Here is a 20,526-nt window from a genome sequence, read left to right on the forward strand (position 1 = left end):
GTCTTCTCGATCGAAGGCAACAACTACTGACGTCTGAGTAATCCCTCACTTAGAAGTATTTCGAAAGTGAGGAGAGACTGAGGGCGTCATTTCGTTAAGTTTTTCGTAATTTGAAGACGAAGGAGCTTCCTCTTAAGTTGTTTCCCTTTATTCATGATCCTAGAGGATTAGCTTTAGTCGCCACATGTTGGCCTCTAAGAGGTTGGATTCACAGAGGTCAGGTAATTCAGAGAATTGTCCAAAGACCCTTCCCGAGAGAATCGGTTGTAATCTAACTTCGTCACTTAGTGAAGTATCTAATATCTCTCCTCTCTGAGTCTGAAGGCGTTCAGACTATCGAGAAGCGATAAGATCTTCTAGATTAATGGCAGTCTCTTGGCCAAGGCAAAGCAGTGCTGCCTATTTTCAGTGTTCAATCGGAGCGGGCCGTTTCTGGATAGTGAAGGGAAATGACTGTTCTCCAACTCGACCTCTGTGAATTTCTTTATGGTTCTATCTTTCCGTATGAAGTACGAGATAAGATAGAAGCTCCTACTATTGTAGAATATGCAAATATGTTGTTGACGGCCTCTAGGCTCAGAGATTCGGTTCTGTCAAACAACAAAGCTTCACGATCTTTGAGGTCTGGGGAGATCTTGAAATTCTCTGGATCGCAGGTTCCGGCATGGAACTTAGACGTAGTCTGAGTTTCTGATGCCAAAAGCATTTCGAACCTATCCTTTCTGCGAACTTAATACACTGACCAGAAAGGCTAACATTCTAACCGCTCTAGCCACGGCAAAGAGGGTTAGTGAGCTTTTAGCTATCATCAGAGGTTTTTAGCTTTAAAGGACATAATGCGGTCTGTCCTCTAAGCCATTCCGTTCTTGATAAGAACGAAAACCTGTCTAACCCTTGACCCGAAGGTTTGGAGACCAAGGGTATGGCACAAATTATTGGGCAAAGGCATTAGAGAGTCCTGTGCCCTGTCGGGTCTCTCAAGTTTTATCTTAATAAAAACTATAGTAAGTCGAGGTCAACGGACAATCTGCGGTGTTCCGTAAAAGACCAGACTGGTTCATGTCCAAGAACACCCTGGCATAATAAGGAGTTTCTTTTAAGAAGTCTCATTCATTATGTTTGCATAAAGATTTGAGATTTTTTCTTAATATGAATGCTCAAGAGGTGAGGGCGCGGCCTCGGAAGCATTTCAACAGAGCATGACACTCAGTAACATCCTGAGTGCCACGCTTTAGCGAAGCAACTCTGTGTTCGCTTCACACTCCCGACGGGATGTGAAGACGACATTTGAGATCTGTAAGTCGCTAGGACCATACATATCCGTAGATATATTATTGGGGGCAGCAAGCAACACGAATCCTATATCCTATAGAAAAGGGAGGTGGTGCTTTTAACTTTGAAGGGTTGGTCGCTTGAGGCGCGTTCCTTTTCTTTAGCCTAGAAGTTATGGAACAACTTTAACTAGGTTAGGTCAGGTGGTGGTTTTAGCTTCGTTGCCCTCAGAAGTATGGTCATATGGTCTAGTCACATTGTGGTCACGCCCCTGTTGACAGATCATCTAGAGCGCACCAGCATTACAGGTCTCTACCTTGCTGGCAACTCTAGTAACGCAGAAGCAGACTTTAGTGACAGTAATCACGAAGTCGCTATGCTAACAGGTGATGGAACAAGATGTATATCATCAACTTAATTTGTTTAGTTTCCCAAAATCCTATTCTGTCTCTTCCTACCATCCGAAGGTGGGATTCAGCTATATATATATATCTGTCAGGTAAGTTTTCATGAACAAAATGTTATTGTTATAATACAATTAAGTTTTGTTCATACTTACCTGGCAGATATATATAATTAAAGTGCCCACCCACCTCCCCTCAGGAGACAGTGGCACTGATAAATATGAATAGAAAATGGGAATAGTTCCTGATATCCGCCTCCCAGCGGCGGGAATGGGTACCACCACCTGGCCGCCCACTGCGTGTGCCCGCGAATTTTGAAATTCTGTCGGACTTCGGAGAAATACGTATATATATATCTGCCAGGTAAGTATGAACAAACTTAATTGTATTATAACAATAACATTTTTCGACAAATTGTCATATTTTTTTAATGAATATTTGTTCCGACACGGCATACAAACCTTCGGTCCTTTTACAATAGGAAGGTACTAGCGGCAGCTGGATAGGTCGTAAGCTTTCGAACAAGGGGTTCGGTAGTATTAACTGCTTGTCCGCGACAGGCGGCGCGCAGCGCGCGACTGGGAGGTAAACAAATCACTTTTGCTTTCGGCCTGCTGCGTGTGGACGTGTATCATCGCTCTATGCCCGCTTCATCGTCGTTGCTTTTTTTTTCTTTCGCATGGGTGTGTTTTCTTTTTCTATTTATCTAGTGAAACTGAGTTGTAAGTACAATCATTTCATATTTATTTCCATTGAATTCAATTGTGAATTAAAGGATCTTGGTTTCACACGCCCTCCGATTACCCGAGTGCCGGGACTGAAGGGCGTTAAGTGCGGGGAATTCATTTTCCCAGAAATGATCCTCGTATTGTGTATGCTCGGTGCCGAGGGCGGGAGAGCGCTCGCTCCGAGCGTATATTTTGGTTGGAAATGTGTAGATGAAAATCGTAAGTAAGTGCTCTTTTCATTTATATTTTTTTTTTTTTGACCTGTATGCTCGTTGCCGAGCGAATGCGCTCGGCACGAAAACTTATTCTGTATGGAAGTGGAATCGCAAGTACAGTATTCTTTTTCATTTTCATATATATTATTTTGATTGTAGCAATACTCCATTTTGGATCAGTTTCCGAGCTTACCCGGAAATTGATCCTTTCCCCTTTTTATTTGAATGAATGAAATCGCAAGTGCAGTTCTTTTTCATTTTCATATTTTATTGAGATTGCATTGTTTACTTGGATCAATGTTTCCGCTATTTCCCGGGAATTGATCCTTCCCCTTTTTATTTGTATGAAGTGAAATCGCAAGCGCAGTATTCTTTTTCATTTTCATATATATTTTGATTGCATCAATTCATTATGGATCAAGGTTTCCCATTCATAATCCTACGGGAATGGATCCTTTTACCCTTGCGCTCGGTACCGAGGGCGCAAATGGCGCTCGGTAACCGAGGGCTCAAATGCGCTCGATCCGAGCCCTTATTCATTGTGAAGTGAATCGTAATGCAAGATTCTTTTTCATTTTATTCCTTTTATTATTGATTGCATCAATATTATTTGGTTCAAGTTCCGCTCAGTCAGGGAATTGATCCTTATGCCCTTGCATTCGGGCCGAGGGCACGATTGCTCTCGGGCTCTTATTATTATTGTTGGGTACATGGGTGCTGTGCGGGGGTGGGGAACGAGACACACACACACACACACACACACACACCCCCCCCCCCCCCCTGCTCAGCTCCCACAGATGGCCCTTCCCCTTGGGGGGGGGAGGTTATCTGCGTTCTTCTCCTCGCCCGACCCGTCGAGCGCGGGGGAGGGCGCTCGGTGCCCGATGTACAATTGTATTCGGGTTTGTCTTCCACTCGTTCGGAGAGGGCTCACCCCCCCGCGCGAGGGGACTTCCCCCCCACTAATCGCTACTACTGTTATTTCCGCAGGTGCTACTGCCACGAGGGTGGACCTTGGTGAGGTATGGGCGTCTTTCCATTTGCAGGGACCGGGTGCTAGTGTCCAGGGGATGCGGTTCTATGTCTGGGCCTACTGCGGTCACCCATGGAGTGGTGACCACGCTCCAGGTGACGACGTCCCTCCTCACCTGGTGTACTCGCCTCACGTGGTAACAGTCTTGCCTACAGCCGCTGTGAAGTGCCGTTCGCCGTACCGAGAGGGGGGCGTGCCGCCGCCGCTCGTGGTTGCCGCGCTGCCGGAGGTGGGGGGGGGGGGTTGCCAAGGGGGGGGGGGGAGGGGCAGGGGCCGCGACCAAACAAGGGGGGGGGGGGGGGGGGGGGGAGGGGGGGGGCGGGGGGGGGGGCGAAAACTCCGCTGCCCTAGAGCTCGCCCCTGGACCTGCCGCCGGTACCAGGATGTTGCTGGCTGCTGCTCCACTTCCTGTGTTTCCGGTGCTGCCTGCCATACTGCCGATTCTTGGGCTGACTGTCCATGCAGTTGCTGCGCTGGCTGTCCCTGCAGTTGCTGCGCTGGCTGTCCCTGCCGTTGCTGCGCTGGCTGTCCCTACTGATGCATGTGCTGGCTGTGCCTGCTGTTCCTGAGATGCCCATACCTGCTGACGTCGTCCCTGTTCGTGGTGGTACTACCCCAGACTTTGGTCTGTCTGTACAGGTGCGTCCGGGCCCTGTGGCTTCGGCTACAGCATCCCCGGCTCCGCCCTGGATAGCAGATCTTACGTCTGTCCTGAGGAAGCTGACGAAGAAGAGGAGGAAGGTGTCGTCGTCGTCATCTTCATCTTCTTCATCGTCGTCGGCTGCCGCCTCTTCCCCTTCGACTTCTAAGGCTTCACAGCCGAGGAAGAAGAAGGTTGCCTCCTCCCTCCTAAGAAGTCTCCCTCGGGAGTTCTCGGGACCCGTCTCACCTCGGTGGGACGGGAGGGTTCCTTCCGCTGGTCCTCCTGCTCCTTCGGGAGCGGGGCCCGTCTCTTCTTCCGCAAGGAAGAAGACTACGGGGGACCAGAGGGGTACCGGCCAACACCGGTACTTCCTCGCCTGGTGTCAGTGGTTTGCTGCCACTGCATCATGGGTCCCGTCTCGGCCTCAAAATCAGTTCGCGGGAGGTACCGAGTGTACGGTCGCCTACAGCGACCGTGCAGCCAGGAACCAGACCTCTGAGTCCGCTCAGCGTCAGGTTCACGGCACGGGGCGGAAGACTGGTGACAGCCGCTCACGAGACTCTCACCAGACCGGCTCTCGCTCTCGCGGCGACCAGCTGGCTACCGGGGACGTGACGGTCCACGACCGGCACGGGCTGAGGCTGGGAAGAGGTCCTCCCGTTCGCCGTGCCAGCCACGGCTGGAAACCAGCGACGTGACGTGCCGTGAGGACAAGCACCGGTCTCACTGTGACAGTGGGAGCCTGCAGTCACCTGACCGTCGCTCTCACAGAGAGCGATCGGGTACGGCAACCAGCACCAGCTCTTCTGACACTGAGATCGGGGCCGCTGTGCTCAGTCCAGCCGTTCTCCACAGCGAGATGGTTCGACCAGGCCTGCAGCTCGATCGCCACCGCGGGTTGACGATCGCCTTCAGCCCTCCAAGCCTGCTGGTTCTGCCAGCGAGCGAGGAGGGAGCGTCAGGTCTGCCTCTCCCGTACCTTCAACCTCCTCGGGTTACACCGGGAGGAGCGAGGTATTGAGGAGTGATCGTGAGGGGTGCGCCCCTCATGATCCCACCACGACGCCCTACGTGCCAGGCACGGTTCTTGGACGGCCAGGACGTATGCGCAAGTGGATGGAGAAGACCGAGAGGGCTGTCGCTGTTCCCCCTTCTTAGGAGGAAGGTTCTCGGAATATGCTCTTGTTCGAAGGCTTAACGGTCCCACTCTGCAAGATGCTGTGACTTCCGAGATCCAGAGGGCGGAACTTTGCCGAGGTTATGGCGCTGATTCGTCAGCACAACGACCTCGGGGAAGGATCGCCGCTCCCACCAGCAGAGCCACGTCTCGGCTCGAGTCGTTTTGGGGCCCGAGAGGGAAACCCCCCAAATAGAAGGCGGGGGTCTGACCGCGATCGGAGCTTGCCGACTGTGTTGAACCATGTAGTCTCTCGTCTCCGGACAAGAAGGCTCTCTCAGTTCTGGCCGGGTCGAACAAGCTACTTCACCTCCTCTACTAACGGACAGAGGCGTTTTCTACGTGTCTTCGGACACCGTATTTGAATACCCCCCCTTCGGTCCTCCTGAGGTTTGCGACCTCGACGAGGACTGGAATGAGTCGGAGGCGGTATCGGCTCTCTCCTGTCAGTGTCGATCAGCCCCACCCAGACGACGTTCACAGTGGCGGCAGACCCTTACCTACAGTATGAGTTCGTAACCCTCCTCGGGAAAACGTTTTCTCCTGACGATACGTTTTCCCAGGTCTGAGAGGCCATCGCCGTAAGGCGATGGCTGCTCCTTTTCTTCTCCAACTGCTAGTTCCGCTAGGAAGGCGAGCCAGTATCCAACTCCTCCCCCATTCCCTCTCTCCTTACGGCTACGAGGGAAAGGGGAGGGATCCTACAGAGATTTCTCTGTAAGATCCCACGTTAGGGCTGCGCTACCGGGGGGACCTTCGGGTCCTACCCTGACGTAAGCCCCGGTCGTTGAGGAGGGATTCCTGCCCCTTTCTCGATTTCTACGGGAATCGGGAGGATCACCAGCCGATATCGTTTGACGAATTCGGTGGGGGGTTTCGCAGAGAGCTTAGAATTCTACAGGAATTTCTAGCGCACTCAGAGTGTTCGAGTTTTTTACGATCTCCAAACACTTAGGCGAGACCACGGTCCAAAGTGAGCGAGGAATCCCCGATAATTGTTACACGATAATCGGGAACCTCGCTTATGCTCGAATTCCTGTAATTTCTAGCATTTGGAAGAAGACTGCTGCTGAAAGAAGAGTATCTCACAGTAGGCGATTAAGCTGGAATAGAGAAGAACGGACGGGAACTTCCAGTTTGGCTTGAACTATCGTCTTCGGTATTCTGTTCACCAGTGAAGCTTTTCTTTGGGGGGAAGACTTCTCCTTCACTCTCTTGACTAGAGAACGAAGGCGGTCGATCTCCAATCCTTATTCTCATTCCTCGAGAGGAAAAGAATTTATTTGGATGGAGGTCGTGGTACAGAACCTACAAATATACTACGTATATTACCCTCGCGACATGATTCTTTTAAACAGTTGAATTGTCCGGGGGGTAGGCACATACCGTAGTTAACTCTACGGTTTGTGACCGAGACGAATTGTATCTTAATTGAACTGAAAACAACTCGTGGTTGCCTGCAACTCGTGGTTGCCTGCAACCCTCCCAGCAGTTATCAGTTTTCGATTTTAGATACTGGGTATTGTCATGACAACACCAAATCAGCTTTTGTATTTACGAAATCCGTTTCGGTTAAATATAATTGCTCGAGCGTATCTTTATGCTCGATGGTTCTAGCCGAACGCATTCCTTCGTGGAATAATGGATTACCTGGCAACTCAGGATGACGAGTCACCGAGAGCTACTGCGTATTGAACTGCCTGATAGCGGCTCAGTATCAGCTAGGTCTCGGAGATGCACGGTCGGTTACGTCTCTCTCTCCCCTGGTTTAGATTGACTACCGAACCGTATCTCTGCCCAACAATCATGGACTTAGGTCTCCTGATTAACGGGGATTCTCGCAATAATGAAGGACCATCTACTGCTGTGACGCTCGATTTCATCGCCTTCGACATTGCGAGAATTTCAACAGAGATATCTCTTGGACTCTCATCTTTCTGTTTACCGCACGGTAACAGAAGTCCGTGTACTAGTCACCCGCTGCATCGCATCCGCGAGAATGCGAAATGATTTTTGGCAGGACCAAGCTGAGTTTGTCTTCAAAATTATCTCGTATTCGTAGGTGTGCAATTATTCAATTGCTCGCCCCGAATTAACAGATATGTCAGAAGACATCGCCTACTCTCCGACCTGACAGCTCTACTTCCAAAATGTTCAGCCCATGAGAAGCAGTTCTTCAGGCAGTATTTCCCTGTCTTCATTACTGAAAAGCGCTCCGCTTTTATTGCAACTACGATCCTCACCGGACAGCAATGAATAGCGGTTAGCGTTCTCAGTCTTTGTAGCACAGGTTCAGAATCTTGAGAATCCTTCTCTCGGTTCAGCTGTGAAGACGTAGGTTGCATTTTCTGTACACCTTCGTCTTCAACGACACATAGTGTTGTTTCTCCTATTAGCCGAGAATCAACTATACTATGAGATATCAGATATCTTGCCATCAGGGACCCGCGGTTCTCTAGAAGGCAATTGACTTTCGCCTGTTGGGCACATGCCTTAAGAGCGTCATCACCTTGCCTTCTGGCATCGGTGACGAACAAATTATTTGTTTAGTCTCTTGGCATAACCCTTTTAAGGCGAAGGTCACGTGACTTGCTCGGGTGCTTGGACAACTTGCCTCCTACCGAACGCAGTCAGTCGGCAGCTGTCAGAGCGCCCAAGTCTGTTACGAACTTCGCTGTGGACTTAGTTCGGTTGTTCCATAACAGTCCTTTTCTTCGTCCTAACGGCTTGTCACAGTATCCATACCATCGACACCCACCATTGAGTGTCGGTGTCCCTATCCCACTACCGAAGAAGAACAACTTCGCTGGCAGACTGGATAGACCCAGTTTATGGGTACCATGACATCACCGAAGTCGAGAAGAGGGATAGGTCATACGACCATTCCCTTCTTTTCCTCTGAGGTAATTGCATGACTTTTCCTGCGAAGTCAAGCATCCAGGGGATGGGGATTCGTGACGCTCGATTTCGTACCGAATTCGTAGCGAAGACTCTGAACCCTTCGGTTCCTGACGATCGGTTAGAGTCCTTCACAATCCCCTCCCTAATGGACTTCACCGCCTTCGATGCGAAGGAGATGCTGCTTTGTCCTGTGAAAGCGCGACCGCGCTTTCTGAAGAAACTCGACATCCCAGGCTGAGTGTTGAAGACTCTTCGTCAGCACCAAGATGACCTAGAAGTACACTCCCCTCGAGTTACCACAAGAACTTCTCCGTGGCGCAGGTACTGAAGGCAGGGTCTGGTACAACCAGACCACTGGCACCTCCTTCTACCTTTTGGATAGTTGCCCACAGGTCCTTGGATCGTTTTCCCTTAGGACCCGTGGTGGCTGCTCAACAACGTTGTAGCTAACCCAGACCCTAGCAGGCTGAACAGCATCGAGTCCTGGTGTGACTGTAAGAATAGATAAGTGAATGAGAGAGTGACTGGCTTCTCTTCCTATCTTTTTCTCCCCTCTACCTGTGGGTAGAGGGATACGGTCATCACCTTGCTGGATAAGGACGAGATGCCGGTGAGCTACTCGACAGAGCCCCATCCTATCCCTTTCACTAGGGATGGGAGCGAAGATCCACCACTTCCTCCTACAAGGGGGGGAAGTGGATGCCAACAAGAGACAAACCATAACTTTATGTTGCCTCTTGCAAATAGGAACTTGTTCTTGTTTGCTGGTACGAAGAGATACGCTTACCTCTCTCTTAGTACTTGGTCCCAGAGGTCTGACCATTGATCCTGCGGTGCACACCCCGATCAATCGGACAGAGGCTTGGATCCCTCCCTCGCTCTTACGACCAGGGAGGCATTCCAAGGTTGGGCGAACACCAGTCTGTTCACAAAAGACTCAGATTCCTCCCACCAAGAAGTGAGTCCTCCTATTGTAAAAGGACCGAAGGTTTGTATGCCGTGTCGGAACAAATGACAATTTGTCCAAAATTGCATTTTTCCTAACTATACAAACCTGAGGTCCTTTTACACATAGTCCCACCTCATGCCACCCCTCACTCTGCAGTTTTTGCTTGGGCCAAAAGCAAAAGTGATTTGTTTACCTCCCAGTCGCGCGCGCGCGCCTGTCGGACAAGCAGTTAACTACCGAACCCCTTGTTCGAAAGCTTACGACCTATCCAGCTGCCGCTAGTACCTTCCTATTGTAAAAGGACCTCAGGTTTGTATAGTTAGGAAAAATGCAATTTTGGACAAATTGTCATTTTTGGCGACAGCCGTAAAACTGATTCGCCGCTAAGCGATTGCGCCGTTAACCGCGGGCCGCCTGTAGATATTATAAGAGTTTGAAAGGAATTGCTTTCACAGAGTATAAAGGAGGGAAAAGATATTGTTTTTGAGAAAAATTAAAAGTTATTTTATATATATTCAATTAATAAATAATTTGCATTAAATATCCCTTTTTGTAATCAGATAATTAAAAATAAGTCAAAATGAATTAAGAAAATATAATGAGTCAACAGGAAAGCATTTTATAGAAGTCTTCAAATGTGGAGAAAGCAGGAAAAAGCCTCATAGACTAACCATAGTTATTGCTTGCTTGTGACCTTCTGGTCAATTGTTGATAAAAGATTAGAGGAATTGGTTATTTTATTATTTTTTTTTTTTAGAACATCACCACTCCCAATACGTACCTGGTGACAATCCATCATTGGTTCTCCATATGCAAAATATTTGTTTAAGAATTATTACCCCCTTCTATCCCACAAAGAACTAACTACCTCATGACAGCAAGTGGTGTGTGCTATATCAAAAACGTACATTCCATACCTATTTGTGATGTTTTTCTTTTTATTTGCGTTAGGTATTTGAAAAACATACTAATGCTAAGTAATTCATATTAAGGAATGTATATATATGTATGTTTAAAAAGTATTTGAGTAAATAGTGTATGTAAATAGCTATTTCAGTTGATGTTTAGATGTATGTGCTAAAGTAATTATTCTTAAATTTTGAATTGCATTAATTTTGTTTATTATTACAGGAACAGAGAATTGTTGATATAGAGGGTACAGAAGAGAGAAGCACTTTAGTCCACAATGAAACTGGAGAGAATGAGAAGAAGGGCTTTGAGAGTTCTGTTTCTGAACCTTGGGAATGCCATTAGTCACTGTGAAAAGGATCCTTCTGGTAATTGTTATAAGGCTCCAGTCGAAGGCTTTCATTCTGAAGAAGGTTAGTCTGATAAACCTACAGAATTAGGGCTTTTAAGGTTGTTTTCTTGTAATTAACATTTATCACAAATAACAATTACTGCCATATCTAGTAATCCAATCCCAGAAACACTAAAGTATCTTTTTTTTTTCTGTACCAAACTATGAGCATGCTCCATGCTCAGAAACAGTAGTTGAAGGGAACAAAGCCAAGAGCAGTTTTTTTACCCTTTTGCTTAATCTTCTATCCATGGAGAGAAGTAAAGTTTCAAGTGTCAGTACTAGGCACTCTTGATAGCATCCAGATGTACTGTCAGGCTGTGTCCAATAGGAATATTGGTTCTTAGAGTTATAGAAAATCTTAATGCTGTACAAGTTGTAAGTTTGGGAGCTGCATATTAAGTACATTACATAAATAGTGTAGTACTTTATTATTGTTAAATAAATATATACAGGCAGTCCCCAGGTTTACGTCCAAGTTCCGTTCCTGAGGCATGACAGAAGTCTGAAGATGATGTAAGTGGGGACACAGTATTAAAAACTATAAAAAAAAAATTATGAATTCCTTACTAAACAACTTATAAAAAAAGAAAAAAAAAAAGAGAGAGAGGGAGGGAGAGATGCTTACGGTGCTGTAAGACTGAAACTATGTAACTTCATAACATCTGCTTTAACCGAACCGATTTTATTATGAATATATATGAAAAAACTGGCGCAAGATCGGAACGATGTAAGTTGAATCCGTAACCCGCGGGCTGCCTATTGGTTATTTAAACTCGTATATATAAGGATCAATGATGCAATCTCATTTCTTTCAATTTTTAGGCATCAGAGGTAGCTCAGAATCTGCTACACCGTCATTAAAACTGAACAGTTAGAGATGTATTACGAAGAGAAAGAAGTAAACTTATTCAGAAGTTGGCGTCTGCAATAAGAGGTAATGTGGTGCATGTGACAAGGTTTTTAGTTCAGTTAATAAAATGGTGTAATGTGCCTACTTTCTCACTTTATTGGAGTTGTTCACGCCAGTTACAAGCATTTTGCACTGAGCAAAGATGCTATTTGAAATAGGGGAAAAAGTGCTTTGAAGAGGAAAGATCTCTCACAAAAGTTTCTTTTTGTCAACTAGATCTATCAAGTGCTTGTCAATGACCTTGCCTGTCTTCATCCATGTACGCATCTGGGTTTTTCAAAACTACCATCCCTATAAGAGTGAAGTATTTCAACAATGGGTTGGTTCAAATACTCCCTAGAAGTAATAGTAATCTGCTTTTATTTATAAGCCACTACAGTAGGTTTCAGATAGCTGTTGGAGTCTCACAAATATAAATGTAATTATCTAAAACTGATTTAGTAGTAGTAGATCGTATTAAGTAGTTATTGCAGATTTCCTTTTGTCCCAGTTCACATTTTACTTGACATTCATTACCTTTTAACCTCTTATCCAAGGTCTGTGTAGTATTAGTATTTGGTTAGCTTAACAAACTGGTTACAGAACAGTGCCATTTTTTTGGCACAAAATGATGCTAGTCTTATGACGTTAAGCTGAATGAATATAACGATAGTGTTAATTTTCAGCTATCACACTAGCTTGTTTGCATCATTTCCCAGGGTAGTCAGAGTTTGTCATATTTACAAATTTTCAGTCTTTTCTTCTTTTCTTTTGTTATTATAATCAAGTTTCTTCTGCTGTATTTTTTCTTTTTCCTTTATTGCTATTGCTACATGATTGTAAGTATGAAAATATTACTAGGATATATTTTTTCTATTTTTTTTAATTAAAAACCTTTTCCATCTGATGAAACTCGGTAAGGAATGTGTCACTTTGCTCTTTCTTATTTTCAATTTATCTACCAGTAGCCTATTGTATGGTTGGTTAACCAGTAAGTCTGGTAAAGGCCTTACCAAAAAATTTTAACTAAAAATTAATGTCAATTTCTGAGTAAGAACTTCCTGTAATTGCCTTGTTTCCACTGTTTCCCCCTTTTTAACCAGTGATTTGACATTGGTTATTAACCTAATCTAGTCAGAGGTGAAAAGTATAAATGTATGTACGTATATACATCATATAGGTTTAAATTCTTTTTAATGTTATTTAACTCTATTGTGATTATGGTTTCTACAGATAAGGATGAAGATGTGAAGAAAGGGTGGAAGTCCTGGGTTGAAGAGCATATGAAAAACCCATCAGCCAAAGAGGTTAGTTTGACTGAATGTTTGTGAATGAACCTTCATATGGTCTTGTCCGATGATGAATACTGTAGAATATATAAACCTTATACTCACTAGTAGAGCCAAAGTGATGGCAAAAAGGGGCAGATTAATGGGGATAATTGCTTATTTTACCCACACACATTCTTGAAGCAGTAAGAATAAAGAAAATATTCAGCCTATTTCAGTCATTCATGGGAAATATTCAGTAGAAAGTAGGTTAGTGCATTCCATTTACTGTAAATTGTCCAGATTACAACAGGTAACTTAGTCACATGAGGCAGACCTATATTTTTGGGGGGTGTCATTTTGTGGGCTCATAACCAGTTCTGGAGTTTGTTGCTCCTGGAATCTCTAGTGAGTATATTACAATGGACAAACAGGCACTCATCAAACCAGGGAAATCCTTTGTGACCACAGTACCAAGCTGAACCACCTCTATTTAAAATTTATCACTGGAACATGAGCTACTGTAATCCAGGAATCAACCAGATGTAGATGGGCTAGTTTTCCAACAAAACCATACCCCTGGAAGCTTATTTTACGCTCGGGAAGAGGTCACTTAATTTGATATTCATTTCTTCTCTCTCAACTTTATCACGTTCAAGAATTCAGTACAGATATGCCCCTAGTTACAATGGGTAACATTACAATGACCCTATTGTTACTTGAAAAAAATACATAAATAATAAAGAATGTCTAAATTATCATAGCCTACACTGGTATACAGTACAATCCATACATATAGCCTAATCATTATACCAGGTAATACTTTATACCCAACGTCATATGGTATAATTATTAATTTCGGCTTGGTTACTGAGGGTTCAGTGCCAGAATGGACTCATGGTAATTGAGTACTAACTGAAACCAGAAGCTGATGTGTACTCTACTTGGGGGTTTTTCACCAAGATTCAGTCTGTTGTCGGCATGAACAGTGTCAGGCTGTTGACGGCTACGTATAACTGAAAATCGGAAGAGGAGGATAATAAGCAGCAGAATCATTAATTCGCTCCTCTTCATCTTGTATTTTATTAGGCTGTTTTAGTTATGGTGGTTTTTACAGTGGGTTGTAGGATTTAGAGGAAAGCAGCTGTTACGAGAAGTAGAGGGTCGAGGCTTAATTGTGGTGGGGAAGGCGATGCCATTGGAGTGGGTTTTTTGTTTTTTGTAAATGACTCTATAACCTGAAATAGTCTTGAAGTGCTCTCTCAATTTGGTCAATCTTTTCATGTTCACATCCATTTGACTGAAAAGTTATTAATTCTGCAACTACTTCATCCTTATTGAAACCTTTAAATGAGTTCACGTACACTTTTTGTACATTTTTCCAAATTACATTCATACACTTTCTTTACCGCCTTCCACGCCTTTCTGATGTTCATAATGGCATTCAGAAAATAAGTTCCTTTCAGAATGTTCTGAGCTCTTTGTCCTCATTATCTTTAGCATGAACAGCCCAAGCAATTGTGTTCCAAAGATAATAGGCCTTGAATGCAGCCACACCACCCCGCTCTTTCGGTTTATGAGAGTAATTGTGTTTGGTGGCAGAAACACAACTTTTACATTTTTGTTAATATATCTGGTGTGCTGAGGGTGGCAGGGAGCATGTCCAGAATCGGCAGAATTTTTTTGAAGGGGATGTTGTTTTCCCCCTACAGTACTCTTTCACTTCTGGAATAAAGCATTACACAAACCTCTCTTTGAAAAGCAGTGCAGTTATCCATGCATTCTTACTATGGCATGTAAAGCATATGCTTGCTGATTCTTTGCTGATGCCCTCAGATTTGCAGAGTGATAAATCATGAATGACTTCAGTTTATACTCAGCCACATATCCCCCAAGGAGAAAAGTCAATCTTTGTATGCCTAAACCAGGCCACTGTTTCATCAGTGAGGTACAATTGGTCACTTTGGATGGTGATAATGCTTGGAACTGGAAAAGTGTGACATGTTTTAAGTTGTCCCACTGATGGTGTAAAACATGGACCTGAGGCTCATACATTCTTGCTTACCTAGAAAACTTTTGAAATAAAATCCTGGAACTTTTATTGAGAAGAAACTGGTTTCTCTCTAATTAACACCACTCAGCTGATGTAATGAATTGCATAATCTTTCAGGATCAAAGTAACAGTTGGAATTGTGCTTAGGCAATAACTCTTCTTCTCATAAAAATGAATAATCCTACCCAACCCCCTGTTTACGCTTTCTCCAACTCCAGTACACTCCAGAAATCACCTTAAAACACCAGCACCACAAGACTTGACGACCCAAAAAACAACTCCTACCAGACAGAGAGCTCTCCCCTACCAACCACACACCACCAACACGTGCTTTCTACTGCCCCGTGTTATGTTTACATCCTGGCGACGACCGCCGCCATCTTGTCTATGACGTCACAGCCCTATGACGTCACACACAACTTAAATACATCAACAGACACCTTCTAGAATCTACCACATGTTCTATATATAGGACACCCACCATATTTCAACAATGCATAAAATACCCATAACAATTATACAATATATATCACACTTATCTATACCCATAACATTATACAATATATAATCACACTTATCTCTTTCTCCCTCCCCTCCGACTGTTTCCTAACCTAGTATTCCCCTCTTAATTTCCCTTCGTCCTCCAACTCTTTACCCTCTACATAATTTCTAATACATTCCCCTGAAACTCCTGCTTTAGTTAATACATCAGCCACTTGCTCCTTTCCTTTTATCCATCTCACCTCTTTATTTCCCCGGATCAATGGTTTCCCTTATTGCAGCAATATATTTTTATTTTTTTTTTTTAATCGCTTGCTACTACACAGTGCTCGATTTGATGGCGGTCATAGTGTTTTACTATCAGTGTTAACCAAGGCTTCTAAATTTCTCCCTCCTACTACCACTTTCCACAAATGCTTGAAATATATCAATCCTTCTACAGCTTCCCCAACACTCAGGGCTTCAGCCTCAATGGTGGATTTTGCCACTCTCCTGGATTTTCCTAGACTTCCACCATATGGGACTTCTCCTCTTCCCATCTGTCAAAGAAATAATATAACCCAGTTGAGTATGGCCCATCTTCTATGTTTCCAAATGAAGCGTCTGCAATAGGCTTCCCAATAAACCCTGTTCCCTTTCTTCTTCCATCTCACTTATTGTAACTTCGCCCATCATGCTCTTAGTTTTTCTCACAATTTTAATAAGTTTCTTCATATCCTGAGTTGTTCCTTCTTTAAATGCTTTACTTAATTCGCTAATATCATATGATATTTCTGGCATCGTGTGTAGTGATACCCAATTCAGCTGTCCTACCCACTGATCTGTACTCTGTTAACTCTTTTTGTTCTAGCACTCTATTACCCGTATATCTTCTAGCCTCTGGTTCTCTTATGGAATTTATATACTGCCACTGATTAAGGGAAAATCTATTCTCCTTCTGCTCTATTACTACTCCTATATACTTGAACCTTTTTACTCTCTTGTTCTCCTACTTGCAATTTCCCTTTCAATCTCCCAATCGTTTCCTTTAAGAATCCTTCAGTTCCTCCGTAGCAAAAATCATCTACGTGTGTACACAAAAATGCCTTCCAATTTATTGTTCTTTTTCCAAAAGAATATATTAGGTTCTAGTCTACTTCTCTCACCTTGAAGCTCCTTCACTACTTTCACCACTTTACAATACCATGCTTTTGCTGCATCCTGAGCCCATAGACTGTTTTCTTCACTTCCATAATCCCCTCCAACCATCTTCCCTTGGTGGCTTCAAGTACACTTCTCTTTGTATCTCGTCACCTTGTAAATATGCAGTTTTGACATCCAATGTATAACAATTCCAATTTTTCACCTTTATTATGGTTAGACAGAATTTTAAAATTTCAGCATTGCATGTGGGAGCATCCTTTTCCCACTCAGCCATTTCTTCTTCAAACCCTCTAGCTACCAATCTTGCTTTACATATCCTTTCCCCCCCTTTTGATCTTTTCAGTTACTATCCATCTGTAGATATAGCTTTTTGTCCAACATCATTTACCTCCTCATATACCTGGTTATCTCTCCAACTTAGAAGTTCTTTTTCTTTAGCTTCCATTATGCTTCTATTTTCAAATAAACCAGCAACACCTCCTCTTCATCTTCAATTTTTTTCTAAAAAAAAACACCGACTATAATCCCTCAAGTTAACCCACCCTTTGTCACCTGACTGTGAGTCTCGTATATTGTACGAATCAGCCCATGCGTTGGCTTGATCTTTTTTCCTGCAAGACCTAAAATAGTCCATTCTTCTACTTGTCCTGTATAATTGTTTATAGCCCTAACTCTATTTCCCTTTTTGAATTTTGGTATCTCTTCCATTAACTCGCTTTCTATTGACCCACTTTGCCCGTTATCTTCCACTATTTCCTCTATCACCTCTCTTTCTATAGTCTCTTCTGTGTCTGCATTCCTTCTCTCACCCATTATCTCCTCTCCTTCCAGCCAATCTACTTTCCCTTCATTTGGGCCATCTGACCTACCTTTCACCCCATGGGATTTATCTATTCTAGCCGATATCTCTTCTGTATCTGGTGATCGTCGTTGAATCCTTGTCATGTATCCTAGCTACTTCTCTTAAAGAATCCCCATGTTTGACTATTATTGTTTTTCCCCGATACTCCCACTACCTGAGCAGGTCCTCTCCATTCATTTTCATTTTCCCTCTTATAGAATACCTCATCTCCTACCACTGCTTCTTCAAATTTATGTTATCTGATGTATTTGTTTAGCTCTATTCTTATTTTATTACAGGACTCATCTTTTTATAAATGATTCTCTGGCCTTGTGCATTGCATTCAGTGTGTCCCTTACCATACCCTCTTCCATCCCTTTTTCTCTGCTTGCAGGACTAGAACTTTCTTCTCCTATTAGGTTAGGCAGTGAAGGGTTTTTTCCAAATACTAATTGGTTGGGAGAGAAACCTCCATTATTCATTAAACAGTTCCTAGCACTCACTACCCATTTCAAAGCTAGGGACCAATCTACTTCCTCTTCCTCCATCATCTTCCTTACACTTCCCTTGATCATGCCTACGGTCTTTTCACATAATCCGTTGCTCCACGGAGATTCTGATGCTGTGGCTAATACTTTAATATTCCATTTTTCTGCCATCCTCCTTACTTTTTCATTTTGAAAATCTCCCCCATTATCTGACAATATTTTGGAGGGTGCTCCAAATATAGCAAACCAGCACTCAAAAAGTATCTTTATTATAGTTTCTGGTTTCTTATCTTTTATCCAACAGGCCTGACAATATCTCGTTGCCATATCCACTATTACCAAGAACTTTCTCTCTTCTATCTCTCCCACATCCATCGCTACGGACTTCATTGAACGTTTTACTCCAAGAAAAGCCTACTAACCCGGTTTGGCGGGGTTTCTTTTGTATTTTTACAAACCTCACATTTTTTTAATCAGTTCCGTTAGTAACTTTCTTATTTCCTCTTTTTCTTTTTCGATTAACCCATTACTCCATTGTTGCTTCCTCTGTTAGCTTCCATATTTTATCTCCACTTCCATGACCAAAACTGTAAATAAATAATTTCTTCATTGTGTTCTTAATTTCCCTCGGATTCTTTCCCTTCCAACCCTCCAGTAATAATTCTTCTACCTTCCTCCTCCTTATAGGCACTCTTAAATGACCCTGTTCGATTCTCTTAACTCTACTTTTCATTCCCCCTAATACTTCTACTATGACACAATTTTCTTTCAAATTTAGGGTCATACCCATTTTACTCATGGTTTGCTTACCTATCAGCCAGGGTATATCACCTTGCAGAATTTCCGTCTTCAAATAAAACTTTCTGTTTTTTAGTATCACAGGTATTTCTATTATTCCTCTGGACTTATAAGATGTCTCACCAAAATTAAACACGTTTATTAGGCACACTCTGTCCTAGTGTCCCTCCCCATTCTCCATCAACTCTTTCCTGACCTCAAAATCCATGACAATACGTGCTAGTCACAATTCCCCGCAAACTGTTGATTTACACCCTGTGTCCAAAATTGCATCAACCACCTCCCATGATGCTTCCACTATTTTATTAACTTCTCCTACATAAACCTCTTCTTCTTTTGTCCCATTTTCTGTTTTTACCTTATTTTCTTCTAGTCTTGTTTCAGTTTTCTTCCTATTATGAAAATTCTGAGGACAATCCCTAGCCCAATGCCATTCTGAGCTGCATATTGCACATACTGTTTACCTTCCCTTCTTTGTTTATAGGATTTCTACCACCCCTTCCTCGGTTCCATCTTCCCCGATATCTTTTGGTTTTCCCTCCCTCTCCCAGAACTGGCATTGCCTTCTGACGAACCCCACCATTCCCGTTCCTCTTTAGTCCCTAATCCCTCAAATAGTCTTTTCATTGTTTGCGACACTGTTCCGTACTCTAGCTTTTCTTGCCCACAAGCCGATAATACCATTTGTTTTTTGATTTTCCGTGAGATTTGCTTGCTCTATTACATGATACCCCTTGACTTCGCCTTCAAGCGCGCCTTTCCCCATTGCTCTTTCACACTCAGATGCTGCCTTCTCGTATCTAATTAAATAGTCCGCCATATTTTCACTAGATTCTCTTCTTATTAGAAGGTATCTTTTTATTCTACCGTAATTCTCCATTACCGAGTCTTTTAGATAGGCTTTATCTAGTTTCTCTAGATTAACTTTGGACCCTCTGTACCAGTAAGTTTTATCTTTATCTAATGCTTCCACTAGCTCTCGGGCTTTCCCTTTTAAGCTCATTCTCATTTCTATCGCCGGTATTTTGTATCTTCTCCATACAACAATAGCCAATCTTCGGGCTTGACCTTTCCATTCTTTGTATTCTTCTTGTATCCCGCTATAACCTAGGACATTCCCTTCTCCATCTAGTAGTCTCCCTTTGTTCACTGTCGGATCCAGGCATCTTTGATCAACCACGCTCTGCTACCATTTGAATTTTGGCCTAGCCTAACTCCTTTCTTTCTCTATAAAAATGAATAATCTACCCACCTGTACGCTTTCTCCAACTCCAGTACACTCCAGAAATCACCTTAAAACACCAGCACCACAAGATTACGACCCAAAAAAAAACAAACTCCTACCAGACAGAGAGCTCTCCCCTACCAACCACACACCACCAACACGTGCTTTCTACTGCCCCGTGTTATTGTTTACATCCTGCCGACGCCGCCGCCATCTTGTCTATGAACGTCACAGCCTATGACTCACAACACAACTTAAATACATCAACAGACACCTTCTAGAATCTACCACCCACATGTTGTCTATATATAGGACACCCACCATATTTCAACAATGCATAAAATACCCATAACAATTATACAATATATAATCAACCAGGACTTAAAAGATTACTCCTTAATTGTTACAGTTTATGTGGCAGAGATGGCCAAGTATGTAATAGCCTGATGAATTAGAGTAACCATTACAGTTCTGGACACGCAGCTAACTTTGAACACTGAGCATGGTTTCCAGTAAATACTATACACCATGACTAGAAAACACAAAGGCAACAGTATTTTTTGTTTACTATGAGAGCAGTCATTAGCAAAAACCCTTCACTCTGTACTGGATATTTTTTTCTACACCATCCTTTGAACTGGGATTGGCTACTCTGATAACAAGTCCTCTAGGAAGGAAGATGGTTTAAAGTAGCC

At 43.5% G+C, this 20,526-nt stretch overlaps 1 protein-coding gene and 1 long non-coding RNA gene across 2 annotated transcripts in view; both read left to right on the forward strand.

Annotated features, from left to right (window-relative positions):
* Window positions 1-11,478, forward strand: part of LOC135226473 (uncharacterized) — a 41,115-nt gene extending 29,637 nt beyond the window's left edge. The window contains exons 2-3 of the long non-coding RNA XR_010317230.1: window positions 10,454-10,644; window positions 11,448-11,478. This is a non-coding gene — a long non-coding RNA (uncharacterized LOC135226473). The remainder of the gene's footprint in view (window positions 1-10,453; window positions 10,645-11,447) is intronic.
* A 35-nt stretch (window positions 11,479-11,513) lies between these two features.
* Window positions 11,514-20,526, forward strand: part of LOC135226469 (forkhead box protein N4-like) — a 61,108-nt gene continuing 52,095 nt past the window's right edge. Inside the window, exons 1-2 of the mRNA XM_064266072.1 lie at window positions 11,514-11,559; window positions 12,748-12,821. Coding sequence (XP_064122142.1) covers window positions 12,798-12,821 — 24 coding nt within the window. The 5' untranslated portion in view covers window positions 11,514-11,559; window positions 12,748-12,797. The remainder of the gene's footprint in view (window positions 11,560-12,747; window positions 12,822-20,526) is intronic.

This window comes from Macrobrachium nipponense, chromosome 14 (genome assembly GCF_015104395.2).
Source record: "Macrobrachium nipponense isolate FS-2020 chromosome 14, ASM1510439v2, whole genome shotgun sequence".
Taxonomy (NCBI): domain Eukaryota; kingdom Metazoa; phylum Arthropoda; class Malacostraca; order Decapoda; family Palaemonidae; genus Macrobrachium; species Macrobrachium nipponense.